We start from the raw sequence: 15,882 nt of genomic DNA on the forward strand, positions 1-15,882 counted from the left end.
ATGTAGCAGCAATCATGCACAACACATCCCACAAGTGAAACACACACGTCCTCAACAACTACGCATCAACACTCACTGGACTGGGCATCAAAGTCCAGCATCTCTCCCACACCTTCGACCAATTCTGGTGGTATGAACTCCGCAACGAGAGCCTCATGCGGAGTGAGTTCTTCCTCCTCTGGTGCAGGCCCACCGCCAGTCACCAGAGTCAAGTTGTAATTTGAGGCACGCTTGGCCTTAGTGCTGCGCTTGATGTCATTCCAGCGCTTTTTGCACTCCTGCACCGTGCGCACCTCATGGCCGAATGAACTGACATGTTCTGCCACATGCTTCCAGTGGGTGTCACGTTGGGCAGCCGTAGTCTGACTATTGGCACCCACTAGCATGTCACGGCTGTGTCCCCGCACGTAGTCCACGAGGAAGTCCAGTTCCTGCTTACAGAAAGGCTTCTTCCTCGACGTGCAGGAGGTCGTGGCTGTGTGTGGGGTACCAGCCTGTGCTGCAGATGCAACCTTCCTCCTCTTGGACTGTGGCGCAGACCCTGGCTGGCTAATGCCGCCCTGACCAGTATGGCCAGTGGGTTGGGTGGATTGAGCCGAGGGAGTGGCAGGTGGAGGGATGACCAAATGCCTGACTTGTGTCAGTGGCAGCTGGGTGCCCACTAATGGACCCTGCGCAGCAACATCAGCTGTGGCAGGGTCATTGACCGCCACGGTCCTGGTTGGCAGGCTCACAACCGGGGTGCTGTTGGGTGCATCTGCCCCTGCACTTGCCAACACCCGGCTGTTCGGGGCAGCAGATGACATGACTGCCCCAGGGACACGTGTCTTGGTCTGAGCAGCCCGGCCTGCCCCAATGGTTTCCCCCCTGGCCTGTTGGAGATCTACCAAGGGCTCTTCAAGTGCCAACGCAGCCTGCGCTGGCAGACCCTGAGCCTGGGTGGCGGTGTCCACAACTGCACCTGCAGCTACCGCTACCCTTGGGCCCGTGGCAGTCGATGAAACGGACTGCCGGGTCATACGGGTGCCAGTGCCAGATGCAGGAGCTGCATCCCCCTGAACCACAGGGGGTGGTGGCATGGCTGTACCAACACATGGCACAACATTGTGCTCAAGTGGCGCACCCCTGCCTCTTCCCCCTCTGTGGCTGCCCTGGACACCCTGGAGTCCCCCTACTCCCTGGTCACCACGGCCACGTCCCCGACCACGCCCGCCACGAGGAGGACGCCCAGCTGAGGCGCCCCTCACCTTTGGTAGCCTCCCTACCATGGCACAGATGTAATAGTGCTGGCACAGATGGAGTGGTGCCAATGGGAGGTGTACAGCACAATTGACCTGGGCAATTGGGGTGAAGGGGGTGGGAAGCAAGATGTTAACAGCCCCCCTGCACCTGCAAGGCTGTATGTGACCCCGGTGATGTGTTGACGGGTCACGCAACGCTCAGGCACCCCAAAACTGCAGTAAAACCGTGCACGCAACCCTGCAGCCTACGTGCGTGGATTAAACCTCCCGCAGTACGTGGTGGCACCCAGTAACACGTATAACGCGTACGCGTGGGACACGCAGGCTACGATGACATCGAAAATGGGTGCGATACACAGGGGCACCCGCAGTGGGAAAAGGAGCGTTTGCGACTCACCGTCTGACTAGCGCGATGCAGAAAAACACGCGTAGCCAATACCCCCGCCAAAAGAAGAGATACGTCCTTGAGAGCTGTGAAGTAGATGGCGCGCGAAACGACTGGAAGCAGCAACACACGTCGGTCTCCACGAAAGGCACGTACAGCGAACTGCTGGGCCCGCTCACCTTTAACCCGTGCTGAGGGAAACGCACGCGCGCGTCACGTCACATGCGGACGTGCACTTTTTCACGTTTGATTACGCGCATTACACGCGGACGTGCAGTTTTTCACGCGCGCACGCTTATGCATGGACCCTTTCCTCCTATTACACGCGGACGTGCAGTTTTTCACGCGCGCTTACGCGCATTACACGCAGCGTGCAGATTTTTCACGTGCCTTTTCACTCCGTATGAAGCTGGCCACGCGAAAACACACGGAAGACCACGCTCCTGCCCAGAAGGCCAATTCACTGGCCCCCAGTGCCCCAAGCAGCCTCCCACATGCCATCTGCTGCTGCCTGCCTGCCTGCCTGCTGCCACCGTGCCCTGCCATTTGGTGCCTGCACATCAGCCATCTGCAGGGCTCCAGTTGCTGTGTCCACCCCTGCTGGAACAGAAGACTCCCGACTGGGATACAATCACTCCACAGCCCAGCCCCAGGACCCAGTTGGTCACCCACTCCTGCCCCTGGGGTTGCCATGTCGAGCACATCCACATCTGACACCAGTGGCAACCCCCGGCCAGAGGGGCAGAGGGGCACCAGCTTCACTGCCACCGAAGTTGGTGTCCTGGTGGAGCATGTCCTGGGGCAGTATGATGCCCTCTTCGGATCATCCCGCGCCAACAGGGAAGGACGGGAGAGGACGCGGAGGGGGTGGCAACCCGCACCATCCAGAAGGTCAAGAAGCGCTGGGAGGACTTGAGGTCCAGGACCCTCATGAAGGCCCGGCGCCTTGTGGAGGGGGGCCGGGGCCGCATGAGTTCCATCCAGTTGAGGGTCCTGGAACGCGCACACCCAGCGCTCCACAGCCAGGTCCTTGAGAGGGAGACCCGTCTGGAGTTGAGCGGTAAGTGGCCAAGCATTGCTGTGTGAGACAGGGCATGTTGCAGTGTGCTGGTTGTCTGATACTTGCCTGCATGTGTGACATAGGCCATGTACGCATGTATGTGTGCAGGGACATCATGGTAATGCATGTGCGACCTGTAATGTGTGAACCGCATGGTTGTTGCATGTGTTTGAATGTGACATGGGGAGCCCTGTGCAGATTGCACACATGACAGCATGGAAGTCTCTGTTCCTGGACATGGGTGGGGGCCTGGTGGAGGGTGCCCCTGGTGGCTGGGGGGTGGGGGTGCTGGGAGACATGAGTCGGACATGGGTGGGGGCCTGGTGGAGGCTGCCCCTGGTGGCTGGGGGGTTGGGGTGCTGGGAGACATGGGTGGGGGCCTGGTGGAGGCTGCCCCTGGTGGCTGGGGGGTGGGGGTGCTGGGAGACATGGGTGGGGGCCTGGTGGAGGCTGCCCCTGGTGGCTGGGGGGGTGGGGGTGCTGGGAGACATGAGTCGGACATGGGTGGGGGCCTGGTGGAGGGTGCCCCTGGTGGCGGGGGGGTGGGGGTGCAGGGGGACATGAGTGGGGGCCTGGTTGAGGGTACCCCTGGATGCTGGGGGGTGGGGGTGGTGGGAGACATGTGTGGGTGCCAGGTGGAGGGTGCCCCTGGATGCTAGGGGGTGGGGGTGCAGGGGGACATGAGTGGGGGCCTGGTGGAGGGTGCCCCTGGTGGCTGGGGGGTGGGGGTGCTGGGAGACATGAGTCGGACATGGGTGGGGGCCTGGTGGAGGGTGCCCCTGGTGGTGGGGGGGTGGGGGTGCAGGGGGACATGAGTGGGGGCCTGGTGGAGGGTGCCCCTGGATGCTGGGGGGTGGGGGTGGTGGGAGACATGTGTGGGTGCCAGGTGGAGGGTGCCCCTGGATGCTAGGGGGTGGGGGTGCAGGGGGACATGAGTGGGGGCCTGGTGGAGGGTGCCCCTGGATGCTGGGGGGTGGGGGTGGTGGGAGACATGTGTGGGTGCCAGGTGGAGGGTGCCCCTGGATGCTAGGGGGTGGGGGTGCAGGGGGACATGAGTGGGGGCCTGGTGGAGGGTGCCCCTGGTGGCTGGGGGGTGGGGGTGCTGGGAGACATGAGTCGGACATGGGTGGGGGCCTGGTGGAGGGTGCCCCTGGTGGCGGGGGGGTGGGGGTGCAGGGGGACATGAGTGGGGGCCTGGTGGAGGGTGCCCCTGGATGCTGGGGGGTGGGGGTGGTGGGAGACATGTGTGGGTGCCAGGTGGAGGGTGCCCCTGGATGCTAGGGGGTGGGGGTGCAGGGGGACATGTGTGGGGGCCTGGTGGAGGGTGCCCCTGGTGGCTGGGGGGTGGGGGTGCTGGGAGACATGAGTCGGACATGGGTGGGGGCCTGGTGGAGGCTGCCCCTGGTGGCTGGGGGGTGGGGGTGCTGGGAGACATGGGTGGGGGCCTGGTGGAGGCTGCCCCTGGTGGCTGGGGGGGTGGGGGTGCTGGGAGACATGAGTCGGACATGGGTGGGGGCCTGGTGGAGGCTGCCCCTGGTGGCTGGGGGGTGGGGGTGCTGGGAGACATGGGTGGGGGCCTGGTGGAGGCTGCCCCTGGTGGCTGGGGGGTGGGGGTGCTGGGAGACATGAGTCGGACATGGGTGGGGGCCTGGTGGAGGCTGCCCCTGGTGGCTGGGGGGTGGGGGTGCTGGGAGACATGGGTGGGGGCCTGGTGGAGGCTGCCCCTGGTGGCTGGGGGTGGGGGTGCTGGGAGACATGGGTGGGGGCCTGGTGGAGGGTGCCCCTGGTGGCTGGGGGGTGGGGGTGCTGGGAGACATGGGTGGGGGCCTGGTGGAGGGTGCCCCTGGTGGCTGGGGGGGTGGGGGTGCTGGGAGACATGGGTGGGGGCCTGGTGGAGGGTGCCCCTGGTGGCTGGGGGGTGGGGGTGCTGGGAGACATGGGTGGGGGCCTGGTGGAGGCTGCCCCTGGTGGCTGGGGGGGTGGGGGTGCTGGGAGACATGAGTCGGACATGGGTGGGGGCCTGGTGGAGGCTGTCCCTGGTGGCTGGGGGGTGGGGGTGCTGGGAGACATGGGTGGGGGCCTGGTGGAGGCTGCCCCTGGTGGCTGGGGGGTGGGGGTGCTGTGAGACATGAGTCGGACATGGGTGGGGGCCTGGTGGAGGCTGCCCCTGGTGGCTGGGGGGTGGGGGTGCTGGGAGACATGGGTGGGGGCCTGGTGGAGGCTGCCCCTGGTGGCTGGGGGGTGGGGGTGCTGGGAGACATGGGTGGGGGCCTGGTGGAGGGTGCCCCTGGTGGCTGGGGGGTGGGGGTGCTGGGAGACATGGGTGGGGGCCTGCTGGCAGGTGCCCCACAGTGCTGGGGGGTGGGGGTGCAAGGGGACATGTGGCTTGGCTGGGGGGCATGGCCATGGTGGATGGGCTGCCTGTGGGACATGACATGGGGTGCAGGGTAGTCCCCTGTGGTGTGGGATGCCTGCAGAGGTCGTGGAGGGGGTAGAGGGGAGACCTGGGAGGACCCACACTGCCAATTCACGTCTTGAACTTCCCGCACACCCACCACCCGCGCACCCCTGAAATCCACGTACCCAGGCCAATCGCGTGTAGACTTTCTCGCGCACCCCTGAAATCCACGTACCCAGGCCAATCGCGTGTAGACTTTCTCGCGCACCCCTGTAATCCACGTACCCAGGCCAATCGCGTGTAGACTTTCTCGCGCACCCCTGAAATCCACGTACCCAGGCCAATCGCGTCTAGTCTTTCTCGCGCACCCCTGAAATCCACGTACCCAGGCCAATCGTGTGTAGACTTTCTCGCGCACCCCTGAAATCCACGTACCCAGGCCAATCGCGTGTAGACTTTCTCGCGCACCCCTGAAATCCACGTACCCAGGCCAATCGCGTGTAGTCTTTCTCGCGCACCCCTGAAATCCACGTACCCAGGCCAATCGCGTGTAGTCTTTCTCGCGCACCCCTGAAATCCACGTACCCAGGCCAATCGTGTGTAGACTTTCTCGCGCACCCCTGAAATCCACGTACCCAGGCCAATCGCGTGTAGACTTTCTCGCGCAACCCTGAAATCCACGCACCCATGGCCAATCGCGTGTAGTCTTTCTCGCGCACCCCTGAAATCCACGTACCCAGGCCAATCGCGTGTAGACTTTCTCGCGCACCCCTGAAATCCACGTACCCAGGCCAATCGCGTGTAGACTTTCTCGCGCAACCCTGAAATCCACGTACCCATGGCCAATCGCGTGTAGTCTTTCTCGCGCACCCCTGAAATCCACGTACCCAGGCCAATCGCGTGTAGACTTTCTCGCGCACCCCTGAAATCCACGTACCCAGGCCAATCGCGTGTAGTCTTTCTCGCGCACCCCTGAAATCCACGTACCCAGGCCAATCGCGTGTAGACTTTCTCGCGCACCCCTGAAATCCACGTACCCAGGCCAATCGCGTGTAGACTTTCTCGCGCACCCCTGTAATCCACGTACCCAGGCCAATCGCGTGTAGTCTTTCTCGCGCACCCCTGAAATCCACGTACCCAGGCCAATCGTGTGTAGACTTTCTCGCGCACCCCTGAAATCCACGTACCCAGGCCAATCGCGTGTAGTCTTTCTCGCGCACCCCTGTAATCCACGTACCCAGGCCAATCGCGTGTAGACTTTCTCGCGCACCCCTGAAATCCACGTACCCAGGCCAATCGCATGTAGACTTTCTCGCGCACCCCTGAAATACACGTACCCAGCCCAGCCGCGTATGGAAACACCCGCACACCCCTGGAATACACGCTCCCAGCTCTGTGTTTGCTGCTGCCCTTTGCGCTGGGTTGGGGATTTTGATGGCTTTTCCCTGCGCGAGAGGCGTTCTTGGAGGCGTAACTGGCGCTGCTGCAGGGTCGCTGCGCAATTGTGCGCCACGGCTGGTTTTGGTGGCTGGAATCCATGAATACGCTGTGCGCGGAAATGGATTTTAGCGCACGCGGCTGGCGCAGGGATTCGCACGCGCACACTGTGCGCCAGCCGCGTGCGCCACTTGTGCGCTGAATTCTATGAATCGGCCCCTAAATCTAAATCAGTGACTCACCCTCTGCAGTGTACCTGAAGTAAACCTTTAATGAGTCTATCAATTATTGTATAGAATTCCAGAAAGACACATTATTTGTTATTCCTATTATTTCTTATTTAGGATCACTGCTCAAAGTGTTACACTTGTGGAACCCCTCTGTTTTTTTAAGAGGCCTGAACAAGAACGTCAGCCACTCCATAAGCAAGGAGACACATGGCGCTGGCCACAGCCCAGGAGCTCCAATTTAAAAATATATATTTACCCTCCTCCGCTGAATCTTCAACTGCACTGCATACCAATAGACCCCTCCCCTGTTTGTGCTGCTCTGTTCAGAGTCTCCCCACTAGACGCCAAACGCCATGGCAATCTGTCAACGACTCTTACATGCTGCGCTTTTGTCGCAGCTTGACTCTTTAATCGCTCCCTACAAGGCGCGTTTTTGCTATTTTGAAAAGGAAAAAAGCTTTTCTATATGTTACATCTGCTCTCTTGTAAAAATCATTTTTTCTTTGATTACACACAAGTAAGTAAAAAAAATAAAAATATATATTTTTAGGGGTAGCAAGAGAGAATACAGGGACAGCAAGTGAAATCTCAGGGGTCAAAGGTGGGACCTCTAGTGATCTCCAAATGACATCCTGATCTCCTCTCAGAATGTGCTTGCAGTAGCAGCGAATCTCCACCAGTGCATCCGGTATTATAGAACAGGACACCAGCTGTTTCCTGTCACACTAATCTTACCACACACAAAGCAGAGCAAAACGATTTGCCTTAATTGCATGCCAAGCACAATGTATCCAATACCGTAGTGTACTGTATGTCGTGCAAAAATGCATTTGTTTGTACTCACCACACCACCACATGGTCATGCTTTTCTACGTTATCAGCAGAACATATACATTTTGCAAAACAATAGTGTGCAAGCTGAATTACACTGAGGACAACATTTTTAGATTTTTCCTTTTTTTTATTTAATCACATTGTAGATGCAATTTACAATAATAAAGATGCCCAATGCGATTTCTCAAAACATGCGATCTTGAAGCAGTTTGCAAATTAATAATATAAAAAGGGGTTCGGAACATTTCTGTCATGAAGAAGGTCATTGGTCTATCACAAAGTCTTTTAAGATTTTACATAGTAGTTTCGTTGTTGATTTGTGTTACTGCAGTATCCCTGCTTGAGCTTGTATCCCTTCTTAACAACATGCAAATAAGCTTTTCCCGAAAAGCCCTGCATAAGAATATGTAGATGATAGGATCCATGCAGATATTCGTAGCTGCCAGCCACAGAGTGCCCTCCTTTGCAATGAAGAGTTGTTTTTGTACCCTGCAGTCCGACACGCCCCCTGTCTGGCTAAGCGTGTATGGCACCCTAGTGAAATGAAATGGCGCGAAACACACGAAGAAGACAGCGACGACAATGAACACTTTGACGTTCAGTCTGTTCTTTGTTTCCACGGCTCTACTCTTCGAGTTCTTGTACGATTCATACACCTTCTTGGTAATAATTGTATAAAACAGAATGATCAGCACGAAGACCGCCCAGAATATGAACTGGCACACGTAATTTACGGCCGCGTGCCACTGCAGTCCTGCCTGGTTTTTAAGAGAAGAGCACTTCCTCACAGAGGAGGGCGTGGCTTCCTTGTTCGTTAGAGTGATATTTGGCAGGGAGAGGCCAAACATGACGAGCCACACGCATGTAGAGATGATTTTAGCAAGGGTAACGTTTTGTATCCAGGGCTTTCCAAATGGCTGCACAATCTTTAGAAAGCGATCAAGAGCTATAAGCCCAAGCATTATAATACTTATATACATGGTGACATAAAATACCACAGCGGAGAAGCGGCAGACAAAGGCTTTCACTTGCCAGGGCGCCACACCAGAGTCAGTAGCAATTTTGAAGGGAAGCATTAAGCACATAACAAGGTCAGCAAGCAAGGTGCTCTTCAAGTAGATGACGAAGAAAGAGGTGCTGGGGATTTGGAAAAATACCCACGTAGACAAGATGTTTAAAATGGCTCCAGTGAAAAAAAGCAACGTGTACAGAATTGGGAAGAGCACACGGGCCATGGTGTTGTCCCGGTTGCAGCTGACCCCAGACTGCGATGTTCCATTTGAAATATTGAAGGCTTCGATGTTCATTGCTGGAAAACAAAGACATGTCACTTGAGGAGAAAAACACGTGTTTTTGCCATATTTAAACTTATCTTAGACCTAAGTTTTGATGAATGTTTTAGTTTTGGTATCTGAACACAAAAATGTCAGCAGGCACGTATTCACATAAGTTTCTATGGCCTGTTTCATTGGTGGAAAAACAGCGAATCTTTTTTTTAACAACACATGTTTGTCAATATGCATCAATTCATCATTCTCCAAAACAATTTATATTGTACACACATGATAAGAAAAATAGAATTAGCTTCAATGCCACTTTCCAAACCCTCATCTACTATGACCATTGGCCCCAGTCTTCCGAAGTGGCCTCTTTACTTGTTGCTCGAATAGCTTCCTTCCATGCCCAGTCCCATGGTCTTTGGCCGTGGTCATTATAAATATTGCTCCAATAGGTTGCCTCAGCCGCAAACCAATAGGTTTCTTTTGGGTGCACTAGTCATGACCTTTGCCCATCGCCAGTGGCCAAAGCCTTTCACTGTGGCCCCTTGACATGTTGCACACTAGGTGCCATGTCCACTGTACATGTTCCCTCAATAACTTTCTTTCGGACGCACTAGGTGGCCACGCCCAACTATACATGTCTTTCCGGCTCACTAGCAAAGGCCTATTTTTTAAAACAACCTTCGCCCATGACCATTTGCCCCGGCCTTTGGCCGTGGCCCCTTTACATGTTGCCCCAATAGCTTTCTTCCAGTCCCACTATCCATGGCCTTTGGTGATGCCAAGTGCCCATGGCCTCAGCCGTGGCCACTCAACATATTACTCCAATAGGTTTCCTAAACTGGCCCACTAACCTTGGCCTTTGACCATGGCCACTTTCCTTATTGTGAAACAATCTGAGGACACCCGTCCTCAGAAACTGCTTGCTCTACAAACTAATGCTCACAAAAGCTCATATAAATGAATTATTCATGCACTGATATATCCAACCATATATCCTTTCTAGAGTAACAAAAACTCAGTCAAACATAGAATAAAACGTGAACAGGTGGTTTAATGTTAATCATGAGGAGCGCAGTCCAGACAACACAAAGTGTCCTGATGCATTTCTGACTCTGTCTTTGGGGCACCTTGTGTATTTGCTGCTCAATGTGTTCTGAGGACCAGAAAACACCTTTTGCACTGCGTCATAAATGCTAATATAGGTGTGTTGGGAACACCAAAGGTGTAACATTTTTAAATATTGCATTAAGTGGTGCCTACCATTCTCCCACCCACTTTCCATATTGCACCATTCCGTTTCTTAAAGTAACCCAGTATCCATAGCCTTTGGCCACACCCATTACTACCCACCATACTGTAGCTGTAAAAGTCCCCTTTTTTGTCTTAATTTAGTTTTTTTAACTCTCTCTTTTGTTTAAAAACGTGTTCCTCATAACCGCAGTTGTCAATGTACTGCAGATAACCGCAGTTATCCGTCAAAAGAGCGCAAAATCCCAAACTCTTCACTGCCCTCCCAGGCCCTCACCAAGTGCCTCCCTTCTCATTGCATGATACCCTCACTCCCCTTAAATTCTTTTTTCCTCCCTAGCCCTCTCCTATTCCCCCCAACACTTGTCCTTTCATCTTATGCAGTTTTATTCTCGATCTAGATTTCTATCATAACCGCGGTTATCCCGCAAAAACTTTTGAGCTCTGAACTTGGTCCCCAACCTCACCCAACTCTGCAATTTCACATGGTGTCCTCTTCCCCCATCCTACTCCAAATGTAATTTTTTCAACTTTTCGTGTGTGGCTTACCCCAGTTATACCCGTTATAAGCATGTTTATGTCTCGCATTGAGCATAAAAAAAGGAGGCTTTTTCATTTCCAAAAGCCTTGCTGATGCATTGTGAGACATATATATATGCTATAATTTTGAGAGAAGTGGCATCCCCTTCTGGTTAAAATATTTTAACTATTGGACAGAAAACCCCTGCCCCTGCCAGAGATATTACTAGCTTCTTTCAGTCTCTCTGCTTCAAAGCACCAAGACAAATGTGAAGGTTTTAAGGAGCAGGAGGCACCCCATTCTGCATCGAATATTTGAAAAACTACTGGATGGATTTACCCCAAACCAGTCTAGGAAATTATGTCAATGCTTTGTGCCCAAATTGTTTCTTATTTGGTCCAAATCTGCTGAGCGGTCTTCATGCTACAACGGTTGAAGAACTGCACTTTTTCTGTATGAGAAAATAAATGCAAGTAAAAAGCACTAAGGCCAATATAAAGGTTTTAAGGAGCACGGGGCACCCCTTTCTCTGTCAAATATTTGAAAAAATACTGGACGCAATAACTCTGGTGCCCTCCTGGAAATTGAGCCAACGCTTCGTGCCCAAGTTGTTTCGTACCTGGTTTCTATATATATATTTTTTAAACATAGATGAATAACCGGGGCTATGGTATCGGGCAAGGGGGTGTTGAATTTCAGAGGCGCAGTTAACCACCGCAACGACTGGGGATGGTCGTAACCACAGGTTTGTTGGACTATACCCGCGGCTATAGGTGTCAATGTGCAAAAAAGTACACTTTTTGTACTCAAAAGAGTCCTTTCTAAGAATTATCTATTATGTATATATATAAAAAAATCTATATGACTCAAGTTTCATTTTGTAACCATGGCTAGGAAAAAAGTCAATGAACTCTAGCCACGGTTATGAGTGATGAGTTATTTTACAAAATATTTTTGATTTTATTTGATTATATTTGTGTATTTATATGTGATGGATGTTATTTTATTGTATTTGTATATTTATATGCGATAAGTAATCCTTGAAAGCACTGCTTTGGAGTGCATTGAGTGTAGTATTTTCGCATATTTGGCATGCTGTCTTTTTTATCACATATTTTGCATAAGTCTATTTACCCTGCATTGCATCATTACTGTCTCTTCGGTCATTCATATTTCATACTCAGTTTCTAAAAAAGAACACAATCCTCTAGCTGCGGCTACACAAAAATGGGCATTATTGGTGTATTCATGATCGCATCTAGGAGTAGCAATGACTGGGGTATTTGACCATGCCTATCCCAAACCCACCCCGTGTGCTGGGCTGTTACCCATGGGTATACTGTGCAACTGCGGGTAGGAACAGCCAGTGGTTCATCGTGCATTGTGTAGCCGTGGCTATGGCAATTTATTGTGGGTAGTCATCTTGGTAAATTGGTAAGTTTTTTTAACATGTGGTGAGTGTAGTATTTGTTAACAGCTTTGTAACATTTGTAATACTTTTTATTCATGAATAATACATATAAGCGTACATATAAGTGTTCATACTTGAAAAAGGTTAATAAATATGCAAACCAAGTTTATTGAAAACAGATTTATTTGCGAGGGGGTCTGGTTGTGGGTTTTCTTTTTCTTCTAGTTTGAGCACATGATACATCTTCTTCTTTAGCCCAATTATCTGGACTCTTAGGGCCTGATTCACAGACACATTTTATAATGGCGCAATCCCATAGGAAAATGCTCTGTGAATCAGGCCCTTAGTGCCCATGATTTGTCTTAATTTTCAATGTCACTTTTCATTGATTGTACTTTTTTTTAAACATTAATAGTTGTTTTAATTGGGTTAAGGATTCCATGATTTGTTTTGTGGGTAGTTCTTATGGTGCTGCTTGTTTAATTCTTCAAGATACTTGAATGATTACTTCATCTGTTTGAAAAAATTAGAAATATTTTTAAACAATTGAAGATATAATACACTTTCAAAATATTTGTGTTGGTTGTATAGACATATAATAGTGGTTAGATAAACTATATCTGTTTGGTGAGTGATATTTGTTCCTTAAAATATTATTGTTAGTCTCAATTTACATAAATATAAAGAATGGACTCGCAAAATCCTGAATGTGCCGTATTTCTTTCTGGTTCTTTTTCTTCAGCATCTTATTTTCTTAATTTCTTCCTCTGTAGTTTAATTGTCCTCCAGCCATTCCATTTAGTTTTCCGTTTTAGTGTGGTAGAAATAAATACTGCTTGTCAATGCAGATATTAGAATAAGCAATGGAGGAAGAGTACATGAGGAGAGAAGGTAGAATTGTTTGTATTTGTGATTGGTTGTTCATTGTTTGTGTGGTGGGCAGCTGCCAAGGACCTCAGATGCTGTTCAACTTTTGAACCTACCAGAGAATGTACTTTATTTGAGTGATGTTTATATGCCAATAAAACTGTAGATTTTACATATGCCAATAAAACTACAGATTATATTTGTTCATTTTTTTAGAGTTGTTCTACATAGTAAATTTTTACGGCTCGAAAGTGAGGTGTAGGTTTTGGAGATTGTGCTATTACGAGGGTATATTTATTGTTTCATTGGATATTTGAAACATGGAGCCAATTTCAGAAGCAGAGGAATTTTATTGTTCAGAAGACTGTGGAGAATTTAAGAATTTTGAGAATGGGGTTCATAGTGATGTTGAGAACATAGGGGATGTGCTGGCTAACAATTGGCTTACAAAGATTTTTTGGTTGTATAATATTATTTTGGACGGAATGTTTGAAATAAGAGGCTTATGCTGCAATTGTGGAGAATTAGTTTTGACAGGGACCACGGGTTTAATTTCTTTTTGGGAAGATTATTTGATTGAAAATAAGTTGTTTTTGTCATATATTGGTAAAAGAACCCAAAGGCTCTTTTAAGAGCCACCTAGAGAAATTTTTAAGTATATTGGAAAAAGAAAATGCCTTTGATGTCTTTTTTTATAAGTAGCCATGGCTACGACTCCAGCTAATGAAACGTTATATCTTGCCAGGGGGGCACACGTCATTGCAACATCCGGGATGCCGTGCGTCATGTGCACAGCAAAAGAGCATAACGTTAGTGCACACACCAAAAAGGGTGCGGAAAACGGGGCAGAACACGCTGAATGGGGAACAACGCGTGAAAAAGAAGTGCACGTGTGCGATTCATGGAAGGCCCTGCGCGTTTTGGGGCCGATTCATGCAAATGTGCGCCGAAATATGTGGCGCTAGGTGGCGCTCGTGTGAAAAAGCAAGCGCACGTGCACAAGTGCGAATCATGGAAGGCCCTGCGCTTTTTTTCCCCGGGATGTGCGCGAAATCCGCTGGTGGCGCACACGGGCGCACACCTCATTGCAACACCCGGAACGCCGTGCATCATGCGCACAGCAAAAGCGCACAACGTCAGCGCACACACCAAAAAGGGGGCGGAACACGGGGCATAACACGCGGAATGGGGAACAAAACGTGAAAAAGAAGGCGTTACTGAGGAAGTAATGCAGGGATCTACACGGAACGTCCACACGCATGTGGACAACACGTATTCATGGAATTGAATAATGGAAACCTGCGCATGCCAAAAGACGCGCTCAGGCGCAAACACGTCTGCCACGCAAAGGTAGGCAGAGGCGTCCCTGCGCAGTATATAAGTGTGCTCAAACAACAAACACGTATATACAGCTACGATGAATGCCCCATTTGTCGCAGCACTGATTTTGGGACACCGCAGGAGGAGGAAAATAGCCAGGCCCGCATTATTTTGCCCAGCACCAGCCTTTTTGGGATGCCTGTTGACCAGTTCTATGGCAGGTATAGGTTTCCACCTCGTATCATCATATACCTGGTCACTGAGTGGGAGGATGACCTCACATCACCCACCTTGTGCTCCCAAGCACTGAGCCCCTTGGAAAAGGTGCTCAATGTCCTGCATTTTTTGGCCACTGGGTCATTTCAGCTGACAACTGCCATATTTGGGGGCGTCTCACAGGCCACGCAGTCACGCTGCCTACCAGGTGTTGGCAATCATGACTGCACGCCCCTCAGTCCGCAGGCACATATACATGTCCAGAACACCCGCAGAAAGGCAGGCCGTGGTCCTGGACTTTTACAGGATGGCACACTTCCCCAAAGTGCTTGGTGCCATAGATTGCACCCATGTGGCCCTACGCCCACCTAGGGCCGCTGAGCACATCTATCGAAACCGCAAGCACTGGCATTCCATCAACGTACAAGTTGTGTGCGATGCCTAGGGAATCATCACCTCTGTCTATGCAAACTACCCTGGGTCTACCCATGACAGTTTCATATACAGAATGTCCTCCCTGAGCCGGGACCTGGAAGCTGGGAAGCATGGCGACACATGGCTCATTGGTGAGTACAAATGTCTGTGCACATGCATGCATGTCACACACAGACAAATACACAAACCCAACTAATGACACCCATCCTCACCTCCCCAGGGGACAGTGCCTACCCTCTGAGCAACCACATGATGATGGCAATACGGAACCCCACCACGCCACCCCAGGTAAGATACAACGCTGCCCATATTGCAACCAGGGGCATAGTGGAGCGCACATTCGGAGTACTCAAGTCACGCTTCTGCTCCCTTGACCGCTCTGGCGGGCAGCTACTATATGCACCCCCAGTAGTGTGCAATATCATTGTGGCAGCATGTGTCCTGCACAATGTTGCAACACGGCAGGGCGTACTGGTGGACATGGTGGTGCCCCCACATCCCCAACCACAGGCACAGGTGCTGCCCATGGGAGGGGAAAGGGCACGTGGCAAGGCAGCTCAGACCCAGCTTGTGGCCACATTTTTCACCTAAACTCCCACCCCTGCTGAGTGCACACAGGCCTGGCACATACCAGGTGACAATTGATGATGACAAAGAGGCAATCATCTGTCACAACCCTACCATCTTGAAAATGTTGCCACGGAAGTGCTACATTGTGTACATCCCTAGCTACTTAAACATAACCAATCCTGTGTGACCTAAAGAAACACACGCAAGGTGTACATCACACCACCCCCCTGCAAAACAGGCTATGACAATCACTGGTATGTCAGCCAAACCCTCCCAAACCACATCACCCTTGTCTGCCACACCATGACATGGCATGCAACAGCAAAAAAGCAAACCAAAAGCCCAACACATGACCAATTAGATACCAAGTGACATGTGATAAATGGAAACAAGCCTGAGGCAATCACACCTGACATGGAATCATGTC

At 51.6% G+C, this 15,882-nt stretch overlaps 1 protein-coding gene across 1 annotated transcript in view; it reads right to left on the minus strand.

The window, feature by feature from the left end:
- Positions 1-7,691: 7,691 nt before the first annotated feature.
- The window catches only part of LOC138493227 (P2Y purinoceptor 13-like), a 55,140-nt gene continuing 46,949 nt past the window's right edge, over positions 7,692-15,882 (minus strand). The window contains exon 2 of the mRNA XM_069620372.1: positions 7,692-8,894. Within this exon, the coding sequence (XP_069476473.1) occupies positions 7,879-8,892 (1,014 nt within the window). The 5' untranslated portion in view covers positions 8,893-8,894 and the 3' untranslated portion in view covers positions 7,692-7,878. The remainder of the gene's footprint in view (positions 8,895-15,882) is intronic.

The sequence above is a fragment of the Ambystoma mexicanum genome, chromosome 10 (assembly GCF_040938575.1).
Source record: "Ambystoma mexicanum isolate Mex_15411 chromosome 10, UKY_AmexF1_1, whole genome shotgun sequence".
In the NCBI taxonomy this organism is placed as follows: Eukaryota; Metazoa; Chordata; class Amphibia; order Caudata; family Ambystomatidae; genus Ambystoma; species Ambystoma mexicanum.